Source organism: Sciurus carolinensis, chromosome 6 (assembly GCF_902686445.1).
Source record: "Sciurus carolinensis chromosome 6, mSciCar1.2, whole genome shotgun sequence".
Taxonomy (NCBI): domain Eukaryota; kingdom Metazoa; phylum Chordata; class Mammalia; order Rodentia; family Sciuridae; genus Sciurus; species Sciurus carolinensis.
In genome coordinates this window covers 36124536-36142326 of record NC_062218.1, presented here as the reverse complement: position 1 = coordinate 36142326, position 17791 = coordinate 36124536, and the positions used below count along the sequence as shown (strand labels likewise).

At 37.7% G+C, this 17791-nt stretch overlaps 1 protein-coding gene across 1 annotated transcript in view; it reads left to right on the top strand.

Annotated features, from left to right (window-relative positions):
- Oxct1 (3-oxoacid CoA-transferase 1) overlaps positions 1 to 17791 on the top strand; it is a 140391-nt gene that overhangs the window by 6961 nt on the left and 115639 nt on the right. Inside the window, exons 2-5 of the mRNA XM_047555068.1 lie at positions 1972 to 2080; positions 3345 to 3435; positions 11781 to 11916; positions 15959 to 16108. Coding sequence (XP_047411024.1) covers positions 1972 to 2080; positions 3345 to 3435; positions 11781 to 11916; positions 15959 to 16108 — 486 coding nt within the window. The remainder of the gene's footprint in view (positions 1 to 1971; positions 2081 to 3344; positions 3436 to 11780; positions 11917 to 15958; positions 16109 to 17791) is intronic.

Genomic DNA, 17791 nt, shown 5'->3' with positions numbered 1-17791 from the left:
AATAATTCTTGTTTTTTTTTTTTTTTTTTTTTTTTTTTTTAAGTGGGGACAGTAGGATAAGCTGCCAGGTAATTTCTGACTATCATGAAAACACCAGTTCTCAGCTGAAACAAAGGGATGGGATTCTTGCTAGGTCTATGGTTATGTGTTTTTGCTTCTACTGGTGAATCTGAAAAGCCTCTCTAGGTGTGTGAGGGAAATGGGTTTTCTTCCATCTTACTATTGGTTAGATGCATGTTTCTCCCTCTTTAGAAACATAGTTTACTTCTCACCCCATTTGGGTATTGACACATTCTTTTATTTTCTTCCCCTTCCTGCTGAGGTCTGAACTCTTCATTCTTAGGTAGAGATAATGACAGAAGAGTTATACATGGAAAAATAGGATACTCATATAAAGATTTGTTGTGTGTAAACAATGAAGTAGAAGTAGAATACAATGAAGTCTTTCAGTAAACACAGAAAGGAGCATATTGTGGTAGAAGGAACTAGTGATAGGAGGCCCATACTTTGGATCCAGTCTTGCAAGATCTTTCTAAACTTCAGAAACTAGATCTATAAAATGAGTTGGTTAAATTAGATATCTGTGGATTTTTCTTTTTTTCTTTTTTCTGGGAGATATCCTCAGCTTTATTTTACAGTCAATCTTTAGACTGTTTATTCACTCTATCACATTTTTAATTTCTAAGACTAAAAGTGTGGTGTTTGTGCTTGTGTGCATGTAAGATGGAAGAAATGAATCCTTGCTGTTTGAGGACAGGTAAAAATGCAGTTCTTTATGGCTCCAGCCACTTCCCTTCAGCCTCTGCCTCCACAAACATTCCTGGGTCTGGGCAGAATGCCAGTTTATACACTGTCCTCACCTGACCTAGACCACAATGGAGGTTCAAAGTGACAGAAGTCATGTGTGTGATCGCGACGTTCTCTTTCTCATTTGACTTTCTCTCAGTATAATTCTCTTTAAGAGTCCTTTGTACTAATTGCTACTTTTCATGAAAATAGTTGTTAGAAGAAGAAAAGAAGACACTCATAATACAGTGACCTTGACCACCTGACCACGTCTGTCTGGTGAACTTTTAGGAAGTGATGTGTATGTGCACTTTCAGGTGGGCTTGCTAAGGTGGCAGACATCAGGTTTCGGGTATTAGTCCCTCTACTCCCTCTCTTTTCAGGTTGTTGTATCTTGAAACTAAAGGAGAGATGACATTGAGTATGAGCAATTGGTTGCCCCAGACTCTGTCTCCTCATACCAATTGTCCATATCACACATGAAATATAAAGAAAAAAATAGCGAACAACTGATTATCTATGAATGCCCACCAGGTGACTCATTTGGGACCTGTATTAGCCTGTTTTCTGTTGCTTTAGCAAAATACCCAGACTGGTTAATTTATAAAGGAATTAAGTTTATTTTGCTCACTGATCCAGTGGCTAGAAGTGCAATATCGGGTGACTGCCTTTGATGAGGGCCTTGTGGTGCATGATAACTTGGGGGAAAAGTGGAAGGGCAAGCTGGTGCATGCAGAAGAGCTGAAATGCAAGGGGCAATCTCACTTTATAACCATCTGCTCTTGTAGCAACTACTCCAGTCCTGTGAGGGTGAGAGCTCACTCCTGTGAGAACTGACCCAGTCCCTGAAGAGCAGCATGAATCTGTTCATGAGGATCCAAACACCTCTTGAAATTCCCATCACCTCTCAACACTCTTACATTGGGAACCAAATCTGGGGTGCTAAGTCATTCTGTGTGCTGTTCTTTACTTGCCCTTTTTGCAGACATTCTCTGCCACCTAGGATCAGATCAGGGGCTCAACTCTGTGGGTATTTTTAACTGACAAGTGAAAATATATATTTTGTACATATTGTGCATAATGATGTAATATCTCATTGTATATCTAAAACTGAATTGCTGTACATGTGAGTAAAGATGTAGCTCTAAAATATTACCACTTAAAATTTTTTTTTAAATATTTCAGGGAAGTGTGTGCTATTTCTCTATCAGTTCTCGTCGCCGTACCAAATTTTATACAGATTCAGTGGAAGCTGTAAAAGACATCCCTGATGGGGCAACCATTCTGGTTGGTGGTGAGTAATAATTACTGTCTTCCTTTTTATGGTAATTAGTCCTTATGCTTCTAGTGAAGCAGGAAAACCACAGGGTCAAAGCCGTGTAGTTAAGAAGTGCTAGTTCTTTTATTACTTAGTTATTCATCTACTATATTTATTTATTTGTGCACATTGTACTATTTTACTTTATTATCATGTCCTATCCTGAAAGTTGAGCAAGGTTTAGCACTTCATATTTTACTTATTTTTTGGCTTCCTTCCCCCAATTATTTTAAAAGGTAAAGTTTCAAAGTGGTGATCTCATAACCACTTTGGAGCTTTGAGGAATCCCTGGGTCCTTGGGATTTCTGTTTAACTGAAACATTTGCATTGATCTTATTAGCTTCTCCTCTTCTTACTCCTTGTTTTGTGTATGTCAGCATCTGTCTGCTGTTGAGACCTTCCACATTCTGTTGATTCTTTTTGTTTGAATGTCTCTTAGAACCACAGCTTCACATTCAGTAAACTTGCTTCCTGATTCTTATAACTCAATCAAGGTTTATATTAGGGCCTGTCTACATTCATTCATTCAACTGGGAAGTCATTGAATGTTCATTTTAAATCCAGTCCTATGTCAAGAACTGTGGAAGGTGTGTGCCAGGTGCAGTGGGGTAATCCCAGCAGCTTGGGGGGCTGAGGGAGGAGGATTGTAAGTTCAAAGCCAGCCTCAGCAACTTAGTAAGGCCCTAAGCAACTTAGCAAGACCCTGTCTCAAAATGAAAAAAATAAAAAAGGGTTGAGGATGTGGCTAGTGGTTAAGCATCCTAGGGTTCAATCCTTAGTAGTACCAAAAAAAAAAAAAAAAAAAAAAAAAAAAAAAAAAAAAAAATTAGGAAGTTGTAAAGAAATGGAAGTTATAGGTGTTTAGGCTTCCAGTTTTATAAACTCTAGTCAGACCTGTAAAACAAACTTGCTTCATGAAGTAATTGCCTAAGGGTTGAATTGTAAAGTGGGACAGTATTTGGTATATAGTAAGTATATACACTGGTTACATTTGGCCTTCACATATGAGTCAAGCCTTGACAGAGGTGTCTGGAGCTATATTATGGTGCGAAACATTTGAATCTAGTTATTTGAACCTTTATTGTTTTGATATATTTGTGTATTTTGCTTAGTAGATGTGATAGTGTGCTTTGTATATTTTTCTTTTTTAAAAAAAATTTTTTTAAAGAAGAATAACACACATTTTCCCTGAAAGAACGTTATCATCTTCACAAATTATTTACTTTTGGGCTCATCATAGGTTTTGGACTCTGTGGAATTCCAGAGAATCTGATAGGAGCTTTACTAAAGACTGGAGTCAGAGGACTAACTGCAGTCAGCAATAATGCAGGGTAAGTATGAATTTTAAAAACAATTGGCTTGAAAGAAATGGCAATTCTTAATAGTATTTAAATCAAGTTTATCAGTGAAATTAAAATTTCCTCTAATGAGCAGTATGTCCAAGCATCCAAACAGTGTAACAGGGTCAGGAGTGGAGGTTACATTTATTCAAATATTTTTGGTAACATCCTTCATAATAATTATAAATATATAAATTAAGATTTTTCTTAATCTGATGTGCTTTTATTTTTCTAAATTTAAAATGTATTGTCAACATTTAGAGTATATATTTTCATATTGACTCTTGTACTTCAGAATTTAAAGATGGTCCTTTATGTATGGTCCTTTATGTACTTTGTTATTGTATATCACTATTTATAAAGCAGAGTAGACATCAACTTGAAATTGGTTTTAAGTTATTTCTTTTGACTATACCATTACTCTAGATGATCTATAAAGAATATGTAAAGAAAATGTGAATCACAAAAATGTTGCTGGTCTTGATGGAAGGTGGAGGATATGCAGCCTGCACTTAAAGCAGTAGGATTGCATTTCAAAATGGTTAACAGTAAGCCATAATTTTAATAAAGGCTTGCTCAATCACGTACATTTAGCTGTTGGAAAATTCATTTGTATGCAAAATAGTAAATCATCCCCTCTAAACAATGAAGGAAAGACTTTAAAGAGCTTTAAAAAATTAAAAAATTAGCCAAATTGGCATCTCAGCCTATTATTATAAACGTATTCAAAAACGAATAATACAGATTATTTAGGAAAGAAAACTGATGCTGTGTTTGTTTTCGTTGCTTCTTTTCTGAGTTTGTTCATGCTTTTTTCTCTGGGAGCCTCTCTTTCCTCTCCCCTGCCTGTGTACATTCCTCCTTTTTCAGGACTCACAGTTCAGGAAGGGTGTGGTGCAGATAACTCCACTGGCGGCCCCACTTACATATGGAAGGCTAATCAGTATTATCTGATAATATTATGTTCCCGTACTTGTGATTAGTTCTATAGAGTTTTATACTAGTCAGGTATAGGAGTTTATTGAGGGCCCAGTTAGCTGTCTTTCATTCTAAATAAAATTCCTGGTTCTGTACCAGTGACTGAACCTAAAGATAGAGGCCTGTGGCCCCTCTGCTGTTCCCTCTTTTTCCTTTTTGTTGATACAGCTGCAGTTCTGAAGGACTTAATAGGCCACCTTGGATGATTATGAGCATTCTCCAGAATTTTTTTTTTCTTTTTTCTGGGAAGGACTAACTACTTCCTGGGATGTGTACTTGAACTTCTGTGCTTAGCTCACTTGTCCCATAAAGCCAGGACATAAATTAACCTTATATTCAAACACAGCCTTTTCTTTTACTACTTCTGATGTTATCAGAGTAAACGTAGATTGTATAATTGAGACTAAAATATGTCTAAAATGAAAAATAAATAGGAGAAAAAGAGTTCTATTTTTATTGGAGTTTTATTTGACAAGGGTTGCCAATTAATGAAATGTCAGAAAATGAAAATTCAGTAAATTAAATTTCAGATTCAGAAGATGAATGTATTTGCAGAACGTTAATTTATTCCATGCAATCTTTTTGCTTTACATTAGTATATCTCTTTAAGGAATTATTGACTTTAGACGTCTTTTAAATAGTAAAATGTTTGAAACCCCAGTTTATTGTGGTATGGAGAAAACAAATCTTTCTCTTCAGGTATTCTAGAAAATTAGTGGCTACTGAAGGCAGATAGCACAATCTAATATCAGCATTATCTTTAGCATCAAAGAGCTATGAGATGCTCTTATATACATATTTCTCTAATAGAAACAATATAGTCCTCTTTTGCTAAAGATCACATATGTCCTCTCTTTTTATAATGTGACCTCTTAAAGGAAAGGGGCTTGCCTTACTCATTTTTTATCATCAGAGTCTGATGTTTTTACTGGATTTGTAAATTGGGAAGCATGTTGCAAGGTATTCACTTTTATTTTAAGCTATCTGACAGCACTTTTCAAGGCATGAAAACTGACTTTTTATCTGGTTCAGTGGTAGCCTGGGCTAAGCATCTCAGGCACTGCTTGATTGCTATGCTAGGATATTGGTCCAAAAACAAGGCAAAGGCCAAATACACAATGTTCCCCAGAGCCAAGATCAACAAATACAGAGAGGTCATCTTTAAATAGAGCCAATTCAAATATGTAATGTGTTGAAAAGTCAAACAGAAGTATGAAAGAGTGGTTAGAAAAATTCCCAGGTCAGTGAATGACCAACTGTATTCTGATTTCTAGACTGAACCTGTAGACTTTGGAGGGGGTTTCAGAATTTGAAACTACAGAAAGCAAATGGGCAGATCTGTCTTCATGGATTATTTTATGGTTATGACTTTATTAGCCAGCTCCAGATAAGATTGTTAGTATTCCTGATGATGGGTAATTGAGGAGTTTACCAAAGGGAACATTTTTTCTTTTCTTTTCATTAGAACATTATAATTGTACATCATATTTGGGTTCATTTTAACAAAATCATATATGCAAGGAATTTGATTTCAATCCTTCTCCCCCTCCCCTATTCCTTCCTCCTCCCTCCCTGCTAACTGTATTCCCATTTCTATTGTGTCAGATTGCAGTGTGATGAGTAAGGGGATTTATTTAAAAGCTAATACAATAAATTTTCTTGACTGAATTAAAAAGCTAGTCAGTTTATTAAAATCAGAAATATTGTCCTGGGAAAATTATTTTGTCCTGTATCTTTTTTCCCCCATAGTTATGTTTCTGTCTCTATCTATCTATCCTCAATTACATATATATGTGTGAATACAAATAGATAGATGGTCTTAAAAATTTTTCCTGTTGTTACATTTTTTCCTAAGACAAAATGGGCGGGAGACCACTAAAGTTGCTAAAATTTTTACTCAAGGTGCTTATATTATACCAAAAATCATACATGATTTAATAATTTAAATTCCACCAATAAATTATTTCTTAAAAAAAGTGGGGGGACCCTGAGTTTAGTAACAGAGGAGAGCTGTTACCACTTCTGATTTAGAAGTGAGGAAAGGAAGGAGCCTTTGTTAGTTTTTATAAGTAAGCTTCATGTAGAAAGCTGTCCAATATGCTACAATATGTGAAGAAGAGGTAAGTCCTGCATCATTGTTCTTTCAACCCCCACCCCCGCCTTAATCATCCTTATGGTGTCTCCCATTGACTGAGCATAATCAGAAGTCAGTGGCAAGGGAGGTTCACAAAGTTTGTAGGTCAGATGTCCCAGCACAGAGCCACCTGGAAGTTGGAAAATGGACCCAGACAGCAAACAGAAAATGATGATGACTTGGTGGTTTTTGTTTTTTAGAGAGAGGAGTCAGTGAGGAGAAGCAAAGTGGAACTGAGCAGTAAATTCATTTAACAAATGTTCCGCAAATATTTGTATAGTTCTCTTTATGTGCTGCAGGTGCTTGCAGGTGCTTGGCTACAAAAGTGAACAAACAGATCAAGATCCCTGCCTCATGCACCTTCCATTCTAGTAGGGAAAGGCAGACAATAAGTAGTCAGTATAAGTACATTTTCCAGTGTGTTAGAAAGTTATATATACATTGAAGAAAGAGAGAGAGAGAGAGAGAGAGAGAGAGAGAGAGAAGAAAAACAAGAAAGCAAGCAAGAAAAAGAAAGCAGGTAAGCAGGCAAGGGATTGGGAACACGAGAGCAGAGGTGGGATTCGTTGTTCTGTGGGGTGACATTTGAGCACACTTGAAGTAAGCCAGAGTGTGAGTCATGTGGACATACTGGGAAAGAGTTTCTACCACAGGGAAAGACCAATGCAAAGGCCCCAGTGGGAACATGTTTGACTTGTTTGAGAGGCAGCAGAGGTAGACAGGAAGCAGAAAGGAGCTTGGGAGGAGGGAAGTGAGAGATAAAAGGGCATTTGAGTACATGTGCCTTGCAGGTCATCCTGGGGACCTTTGCTTTCCTCTGAGTAAATGAGCACCTTGCTGGGCTTTGGGCAGAGTAGTGGCCTGTTGCATTCAGGATTTATAAGGTTTGCTTTGGCCACCATGCTACGAGTAGATAGTAGGGGGCAGGAGCAGAACCAGGGAAGGTTAACATGCAAAGGCACAGAGGAGGGTGAGAAATGGTCCAATTCTGGATAAATATTGAAGGTAGAGTCAATAATGATTTGATGGTGAGAATGTGAGAAAGAAGTTAGATCAGTTTATTACTTTGTACTGTGTATCTGTATAGATGTACTGATATCTGTATAGATCTGCTGTCAGGTGAACTGAAGAAGGCTACAGGAAGTTGGAGGGGTAAAATTGTTAATCTGAAGAACTGGGGGCCTAGTCAGGTATTAGAAATAGGTTAAAAGAAGAAATATATAAATGAAGAATAGTTGGAAGGCATTGTATGCATGCTCAAACATCAGGGAGATGGAAAATCTTTAGTGATCTGGCGACCTCTAGTGGACACAAATGTATTATTAACCTGCAGGGAATTGCCATATCTCGAGTACACTCTTGAAAATAACTTAGGTTCTTTAGACTTTAGTTTTCATTTGAAACATGTTTAGAATAAATAATAACTGATATAGATATTTTTTATGAACATGTGAAGTGTGAAATTTTATCAGATTCAATATTTAAAGGCCACAAGTGAAAAAACAAGTTTAATAGAAGGTTGACAGTTACCTGTTACCTGGGCACTGCAGGACTATAGAAGAAGTTAAAAGACTTGGAAGTGATACATTCTAAGAATTAAGAAGGAGCCATTTGAGCTGGGATGGGAACTTGTGGGTGTGAACAGTACGAGGCTAGAGAGTGGGGTGAAAGTGGAGAAATTGATTGTTTGAAGAAATGTCAGTGATTTGACACACAACCTGCCATACTTAGCACCTTTGCTGGTCCAACAAGTGGATATCACCAGTGACTATTAGACCCCCAGTCCACCGTCCCACTGTTGTTTTATTGCCAAAGCCAGAATTCTGTATTAGGATGTGCAACAAGTCTTATGAATGAATAATTTCTCCTAGATATTTCTTGATTTGTCTCTTTTTCATTCCCACAAGTTACCTCTATCTTAGTTTAGATGCTCGTCATTGCTTGTTTGGGCTATATCAAACCTTTTAACTCTTCTCCCTGTCTTTTGTTTCTGAATCTCTTCAATTAATACTATAACCTGTTACTCTTCTGCTTCAAGTTATTCACAGGCCCTCCATATCCTTCTGGATGAAGTCCCATGAGGCAGACCCCAACCTGGTCTTTCTTTCACCCCTCCTGCCCTAACAGTTCATATCAGTTTCAGTCAGTTTTTTCGCTGCTGTGACTCAATGACCCAACCAGCACAATTATAGAGGAGGAAAGATTTATTTGAGGGCTTATGGTTTCAGAGGTTTTAGTCCATAGAACGCTGGCTCCATCCATTCCTCGGGGGTGAGGCTGAATATCATAGCGGAGAGAGTGGCAGAGAGAAGCAGCTTACATCATGGTGATCAGGAAGGAGAGAGACTCCATTCTCCAGATTAAAAATATATACCCAAGAGCCACGCCCAAATTCCAATCTCCTCCAGCCACACCCTACCACTTCAATTAATCCTATCAGGGATTAATTCACTAATTGGGTTAAGACTTTCACAACTCAGTCATTTCTCCTCTGAACCTTCCTGCATTGTCTCACCTGTGAGAGCTTTTGGGGGACCCCTCACATCCAAACCATAACAATATCCCAGTCATGTTCAGCTTGGGTGCTCTCTGTGTGTCTTGGCAAGGGTGCCTGGTTACCTCTCTCCCTCAGACTCCATCCTCCACTCTACTCTCAAAATGTGTTTTTTGCTTCCATTGCTCACATGCTATCTTCTTCTCTAAGGCCTTTTCCTTCACTTAGGCCTTTTCTGCCCTGTTTCTCCTCCAGCCTGGGGTTCTCAGTCTGCAGTGTGCTCATCCGTGCACTTTTCTCTTAGCATGTCTCCCTCTGCTCTCCTGATGGGTTTGCATGTTTATGTTCTCTGTACTCTCAGAGCTATTCAGGGTACAAGACCATGACTTATTCATGGTTGTAGCCCCAGAGCCTGACATCCAACCCTGATTGTTAGGTAAATGAAATGTGTAGGCTATACAAGATTCACAGGGATGGAACCATCAGAGAACTGAAGGAATTGGGAAGGAAAGTAAGTAAAGGCTTTTGTTTCTAGGAGATGTTCAGACCTTTATTCATTCTCTCTGTCTCTGTCTCTCTGTCTCTGTCTCTGTCTCTCTCTCTAAAATCTTGGGAATTGAACCCAGGGGTGCTCTACCACTGAGATATATCCCCAGCTCTTTTTTCTTTTTGAGACAGGGTCTTCCTAAGTTGCCCAGGCTGGCCTCCAACCAGGGAAGCTGTCTGAGTCGGAAACAAAGTTGTCGGTCATAAATATGGCAGCAAACCACTGTTTGACCCATTTATCCCATTCCTCGGTTTATACCCAAATGACTTAAAATCAACATACTACAGTGACACAGCCACATCAATGTTTATAGCAGCTCAATTCACCATAGCAAGTACTGGAAGTAGAGTCGTGTTCTGCTGTACTTAGTTACATTTCTGTCTTTTAAGAAACCCTCTATTGAAGTTAGTAGGTAATAATATGGAAAAGTGAACATATCACAACTATAGATGAAGTTTTACAAGTTACACACCCTTGTAACCAACACCCAAATGAAGAAATGGGGTATGACTAGTTCTCCAGAAAGCCAATTTCCTCTCCTTTCCTACTTCCAGGGTTAATCTTTATCCTTTCTTCTGATCTCATGCATTAGTTTTGTCTGATTTTGAAGTCCATATAAAAGAAATAATGCAGTATGTTCCCTTTCGTGTCTGACAATATTTTGCTCAGCATTTTGTCCAGGATGCATGGCTGGTAGTTACGAAGTGTTCATTCTCATCGCTGTGCTGTGTTTCATTGTGTAGATAAACCCTTATTAATTTATTTATTTATTTGTGTATGTGCATTTGGAAAGCTCCAGGTTTTGGCATAATGAACTGTTGCTGCTCTGAGTATCTGGTCTTTTGGTGAACATTGAGGATGCATTGGGTACAGACCCTAGAGTTGAGTTGCTGTTCAACATTAATACATACCTCTAGCAGTTTTTCCAAAATGGAAGTATTGATTTCCATTCTCCTTAGCACATATGAGCGTTTTGGTGTTTCATATGCTTGCCAACATGTGGAATTTCCTTCTTTATTATTTAGCTATTCTTTCATGTTTGTAGTGGTGTCTCAGGATCTTCACCATCAAAACCATTTCACCCTTAAAAATAATTTCATGGCTTAAGGTCAAATATTCTTTGTTATCTTAGAAATGTTTTCTTCCTCTAGTTGATTAAAGTATTTCTGAAATTTTTGAGGGGAGAGGGATTAGGTGACTGAAAATGGAGAAGTATTCATTCAAGTTTTAATCTGTCTTGTCATAATGATTTTGCTTTGAAAATGGTGATAGAAATAAAGAAGAAATGCACAAATCTGGAGTCCTTTACCTAATTAAAAAAAAAAGCCAAAATACCTGTACCATGTCTAAGAATAAACTGAACTCCAACTTTAAAATTAACCCAAAGTATATATGATTTAATAGATATAGGATTACTTTTGCTACTATAATATTTTCATTGTTCATTATTAATATGCTGATTTTGGGGGGAAAGAATATACAAGTATGTAAATGTCATTGAGCAAAATATCTGTGAAAAATGGTCATAGCTAACTTACGATTTGGGATCATATTTCAATGAGTATGTCATTCTCTTTCTTTAATACAAGAATGGCCCTCTCCCTTTTTTAGCACAGTTTCTCCATTCAAATCTTCCTTTGGGATCAGTATATCACCACCCCAAAGCACATGACAAAAACTAATTGATCTCTTTGCTTTGGTTCCAATTCAGGATCACTTTGTGGCAATGTAAAGAACAAAATATAGACTAGAATTGGAAGATGGATGTGGGTTTAAATATTGACTATGTCCCTTACTGTCTGAGATTTTAGGGAAAAAAGTTCACTTAAACCTTTTGAGCTTTAGTTTCCTCAACTGTGAAATAAGAATAGCCACCTTGCATATTTCTTTGAGTGGTGGGGGTTAGAAAGAGAATTTGGAAGAAATTCCTTAGCAGAGGAGAATTTCTTTTTCTCCAAATAAATGAAATTCCATCTTTTTACAAAAATGTGATAATAGGACTGGGGATATAGCTCAGTTGGTGGAGTGCTTGCCTCGTAAGCCCAGGACCCTGGGTTCAGTCCCCTACACTGCAAAAATAAATGAATGAATGAATGAATGAATAAATAAATGTATGCTATAACAATGTCCTGTCAGATGTTCCTGTGAGTTTAAGCTACCTTTTTTCTTTGTTTTCATTCTAGGGTTGATAACTTTGGCTTGGGTCTTTTACTTCAATCAAAGCAAATAAAACGCATGATCTCTTCGTATGTAGGAGAAAATGCGGAATTTGAACGGCAGTATTTATCTGGTGAATTAGAAGTGGAACTGACACCTCAGGTGAGAAGATTTCTCTACTTGCCTTTCACAATGCTAGCTTATTGAAACATTTGCTCTTTCTCCTTAAAAATTTCTTTGTGGGCTGGGGAAATAGCTCAGCTGGTAGAGTGCTTGCCTTGCAAGCAGAAGGCCCTGAGTTCGATCCCCAGTACCACACACACCAAAAAAAAAAAAAAAAAAAATTTCTTTGTATGAGACAGAGGGGATGCTATTTTGCCAAACCAAGGAATTTTGTTTATAAATCAGATCTGTTGATTGCTAGAGGATGAATATTTTATGCCCCTGTGTACTGAAGAAGGAGGTATAGTAGAAATATCTTTGTTGCAGGGTAAATTCCAAGTTCGATACCATAGTGTACATTGTGCCAGAAGCCAGCAAAATGACTTGATGAAACGTTCATGAATTGTCATGAAAGTCAGTTTCTACAAATCACAGAGTTAGAATTTGTGAGTGATCAGGTCTTGCCTGAGACATAGGAGCATGAAGCCCACAGAGGGTGAAACTGACTATATCACAGAGTAAGTGTGGAGATCAGAGCCCAGTCCCCTGGGGACTGATGTTATTATGAAGCAAGCAGTTACTCCAGTTTATCTAACAATTGTCCACTTGTTTGCTGACTCATCTCTTAATCCACTGAAGAATTTGACGTAAAGGAAGTCAGTCTCTTGAAGCCATTTGGGTAAAGTGGGGTTGCCTGTGCTGGTCTTCTACCTGGACATGTTCTGCTTCCACCTCTGATATGGAACCCACTGTTCTGCTTGAAAGACTTTTACCTCCAACTTCACCAAGATGCTAATAATGTAATGTAGCAGAATATTGAAAAATATTTTTCAGTAATTAAATCAGGCATACGCTGGCCTAGAGAGAGCACAGGGGGCTGTTCTTTCTAACTGACGTTTCACAGAATTACAGTCAAACCTGGTCACCCTACAACATTGGACTGTACTTATCATAGCACTTCACTACATGGTACTTACTCAGTTTCCATTTAAAATTTTGTGAAAAGGCAAAGATTTGCTTTCCTAGTCTGTTTAGGCTACTATAACCAAACAGCATAGACTGGTGACTTGAACACCAGAATTTATTTCCTACAGTTTGGGAGGCTGGGGAGTTCAAGACGAAGGTGCCAGTCAGTTCATTTCCTGGTGGGGACTCTCTTCCTGGCTTGTGATGGCTGACTTCTGGCAGAGTTCTCACATGAAGGGTGAAGAGCTGAGGGGGGAGAACAAGAGTGTAAGCAAGCTCACTGGTGTCTCTTCTTGTAAGATCATTTATGTCTCTTTCAACCTTAATTATATCCTCCTGGGCACATTCTCTAGATACAGTCACAATGGGAGGGTGAGGGCTTCAACTTAGGAGTTTAAGAGGGTCTCAGTTCAGTCTGTGGCATATTCTCCTTTTTGCTGCATCTATTTCCTACCACTCCGACACTTGACATGGTTCTGTTGGAGTAGAGGAATCAACACTTGACACGGTTCTGTTAAAGATCATCCTCCCTCTTGGGGGCCATAGGCATGGCATGTCTCCATGTGCAGTTACTTTTAATACTAATAATCAATATATCCTTAGATTCAGATTATAGAGAATACTGGGGAGATTTCATGGTGCTGGGACACAAAATAACATACAATAAAGTTTAATATTAATACTTAGATGAAATCATAAATAAGCAATTATGATTTGCTCAAATTTGTAAGGAGCCTGTGATTTCTTTAGTCTACAAATTCTCTAAAAGTTATATATAGGTATATGAGAATGTATTCCTCTGAGCTTTGATGTGGTGTTTGGTTTTCATTGCTTTCTTAGTGTTTATGATTAAGTTTAAGGATATTTTTCCCACTTAATAAAAAATAAATAGGTAATCATAAGTACAATTTGTATTCTTCCTATGTCTAGTTCTTTAAAGATCAAAATAAGAGTTTTAGTCTGCCATTGAGTATATGAAATAGAATAAATATTAACTATAAGCTGATTCCTCTCTTCTCTGTTAGTAATAACCAAAACTTTCCACTGTTAATAACTAACATTAGAGTTCTTGGAAGGGGTAACTTCTATAGAAACTTAATGACGTATTCTTTCAGGGAAATTAAAACTAAACGGAGCATGATGCCCTCTACCTTGCTGGGAACTGGGTTTTTTTTTAAATTTTTTAAATTTTTTTTTATTTAAGCCATCATACAGTAAGAACATGTTTCTTGAATAAGATAATTAATTATACTCTTGAAGATTTTTTACTTAACATTTCCTTGTATTAACCTTGAAATGATGTAATCAATACCAAAGAAAAAAATACAAAAAGATTCTGTGAACAATAAAAATTCAGATTCAGTCTCAGAACACTTGGTGTCTCTGTGTGCTGTTTCTCCACTGTGCCAACGCCTCCCATCCACCTAGGACCTCCGACCGCTGCTAGGGCTGGACCCTGGCACCTTTTTACATCATAGGACGAGATACTTTATCCTGTGGGTTGTGGAGCTATTGAAAATTAACCTTTCAGGTACCCTTTGTGTCTTCTACCTTACATCCTATTTTGTCAGAGGACATAATAAGGGGGAAGAACTTCCTTAATATTTTTCTTTATTTTTTTTTTAAGCTAAAAGAGGTAGATGCTTCCCTTCTCAACTTGGTGGTTCATTTATGGGTCGGTGGCTCTGGCAGCCTATTTTGAAGGCCAATAGCCCAAAGGGAAAGTGTTGATGATGTGGTAGGGATTAGGACTCCTTTGTGCGGTGAGAGTAGGCGCCTGGTGGTACCTGCAGAGGGTCCATCTGCAGAAATATTTGATTCTCAGGCTCTTGTTCAGTTGTACAGAGAAGTAGAGTATTCAGAGAAGGGCGTACATAAATATTTTGAAGTAGGGAATATTTTTATGAATGTTTCAATAATTTAATTTTTTGAACGTATTTTTAACCTAAACTGCAACACAAAGCAGAATTGTCTCTGTACATTAGAATAGAGAACCAGTTATCAGGAAGATTTCCAGTTATATTGCAAGATCCTCCTTCCCAGAATATCCCTCCTACTTGAATGACCTGATCCCAAATGTTAGTCTCTTCTTTGAGTTAAATACTTATAGGCCTCAGTTACCATAGAGAGAACAGTTCTGAAATTGGATCAATCTGAACAGACTGTCCCTAATAACTGTATTAATTCTTACTAATGATTAGCCCATTAGTTATCTAGTAAGACATGATGCAGCAAGACCCCACCAATAGGTTTCAGTGTTAGGGAGGGTGTCAGGACATGTTCAGGACCAGCATAGATCTAGAGGAAATCTGGGAGGAAAGTTGGTTGTGGGTGAGAGAGACCCAGGGAAAGCAGGTTTGAAATCACTGGTAGTAAGAGTAGGGAAGGGTCATCTATGGGAAAGATAACCAAAAGGAGACACAAAGAAACTGCTTTCAGCTGTTTGTACTATGAAACAAAATTCGAAGTACTCTTGGCTTTTAAAACCCAATTTACCTGTATACTGTACTCTTTGCTTACCTTTGGATTTTTCCTTGGGCCATTTAGCAAAACACTTAAGAATATGGTTCAAAATAAATTCTAAAATAAATGTGAACACTTCACAGTATTGGCTTATTAATCATAGTACACAGTAACATACAAATTTTAAAGCTTATTTTAGAAGTATATATAGAGTTATTTAATTTGGATTTGAAATTTGATTTAAAAATATGAAAACTAGGCATATGTAGAATGATGTCAGGAGACCAGCGGGAGGTCTAGAAGCTGAAAGCATAACTAGACAAATAAGCAGTACGTTTGGAGTATGGATTAAGAATGTACCCGTTGTTGTCCAGAGACACAGATACTTCTTTTACTTGATCTTCCAGCATGTGGGGTTAGGGAAATATGCACGTCAATATATAGTGCTCTGTGCTTCTTAGAATTATAAGCTTCTGGAGAGTGGGAATCATGTCTGTAAATGTTTCTGTGTCCCCAGACAGCTGCGTGCTTAGTGAACGTTTTACTGAGTGTTGGTGCTCAGACAGCTGTGCACTTAGTGAACGTTTTACTGAGTGTTGGTGCTCGTTTGCAGGGCACACTTGCAGAGCGGATTCGTGCGGGCGGGGCTGGAGTTCCTGCGTTTTACACCAGCACAGGGTACGGGACCCTGGTTCAAGAAGGGGGATCACCCATCAAATACAACAAAGATGGCAGCATTGCTATTGCCAGTAAGCCCAAAGAGGTAAGAACAGCTCATCCGGACCATACCAATAACCCTTTCCACGTGGGATTCTGGGTGGAATCTCTGTGGTAAGAAAAAAAAAATTCACTTTCATCATTATATTTGGTGACATTTCTAGCTAAATCTGGGTATCTGCTGTAATTAAAATCACATACAGAAACTAGAATAAATAAGAAGAAAGAAGCTGTGAGGCATATATACTATACCGCGCAAGATTAGTTGGTTTATTTTATGGATGATTTTAACAAATTTAGCAATGTTATGATTACTGATTTTGCTTATATGAAAAATGGAAAATTTGTTTGATATGTGTGGACCCATCCTGTGATTGAAGGAACTAAAAAGAAAAGGTAAATCATAAGTTAATCTGAAATCTTGAAAAGCAGGGGACCAGTAAAATTAAATGATGGAATACAGAGTTCATATTATCACCCTTATATTTTGTATCTTGGACATCTGTGAACTTTTCATTTAATACACCAGATTGATTTAAAATGCTGTGTTGGATGGGATACCTTTATAATAGTCTGTTTTAGTCATATAATTGGAAAGAATAGACTTCTGGATATAGGTATTTAAGTTACTCAGATCTGAGATAATTTTAAAAATTATATGGTCAATATTTCATTACTGTATTTTTTATGATCTTTTCATTCTTCTTTTCCAGATGGCTCAAGGGAATTAGCTACTAGGGGGTGTTGCAGAAATGCTAAGATTATACCTCTAGGGAAGTGAAAGTAGTCAGTGAAGGCATCTCTCACCATTTTTGTACATGTGGGGATGCTGGCTCTCTCCTCCTCTTCTGGGGGACAGTACGGGGTCATTGAACATGCCTCTCACTATTCAGTGTTTATCTCCAACCATGACCTCCATCTGGAGCTTTGCCCTCCTACTGAGAGTGACCTATATGACTTGAAAGCTTTTATTAAATAATTTTCATATTCAATCTTGCTTTTTCCTTTGCTACTTAATTAGGTTTAAAATATTTCTCAATAAAGAAAAAAAAAGAGCCAAATTTAAAACATGAATCTTAGTAATAAAATAAGTACAAAAGTACCCAGAAAAATCAGGTTAACACTTTGGTAGCTGCTACAAATTGTAGCATTAACTCACTCTGAGAAAATTTGATAAACTAGATTCTTCCCTGAGTTCATTTATGCCTGGAGCCAGGTGCATGAATCTAGTAGTTTTGTCATTTTGACCGCATCCTCCAGGAATATGACAGGTTATTCTTTGAAACAGTTCTTCTCATCTCTTTATTGTTGGCTTATGGTTTCAAGATGAAGTGAGCTAATTCCTTAGGTTAAGTTTGTTTATTGAGACTCTTGCCTTTGCCGGGCACTGATCTAAGCACTGTGGAGCAATGGATGGTCTAGACCAGGTCCACCTGCTAGTGGAGACTCTGAGAGTGAATGAACAAACACATAACGTGTGTAGTATGTGTCATAGAGAAAAACCAAGGAGGTTAAGGGCAAAGAGAATGATCAGTAGGGAGATGATGTTCCAGATTGGGTGATTAGGAAAAGTCTTTCTCAGGAGGTAGTTTTTGATGGAGACCTGAACAGGTAAGAGAATGAGGAAGATTCTCAGAGGGTAATGAGTAAGTACAAGGGATTGACACAGCCATAGACTTATCCTGTTTGGAGATCATCAGTGCATTGAGACTGGAGCAGAGAACATGAG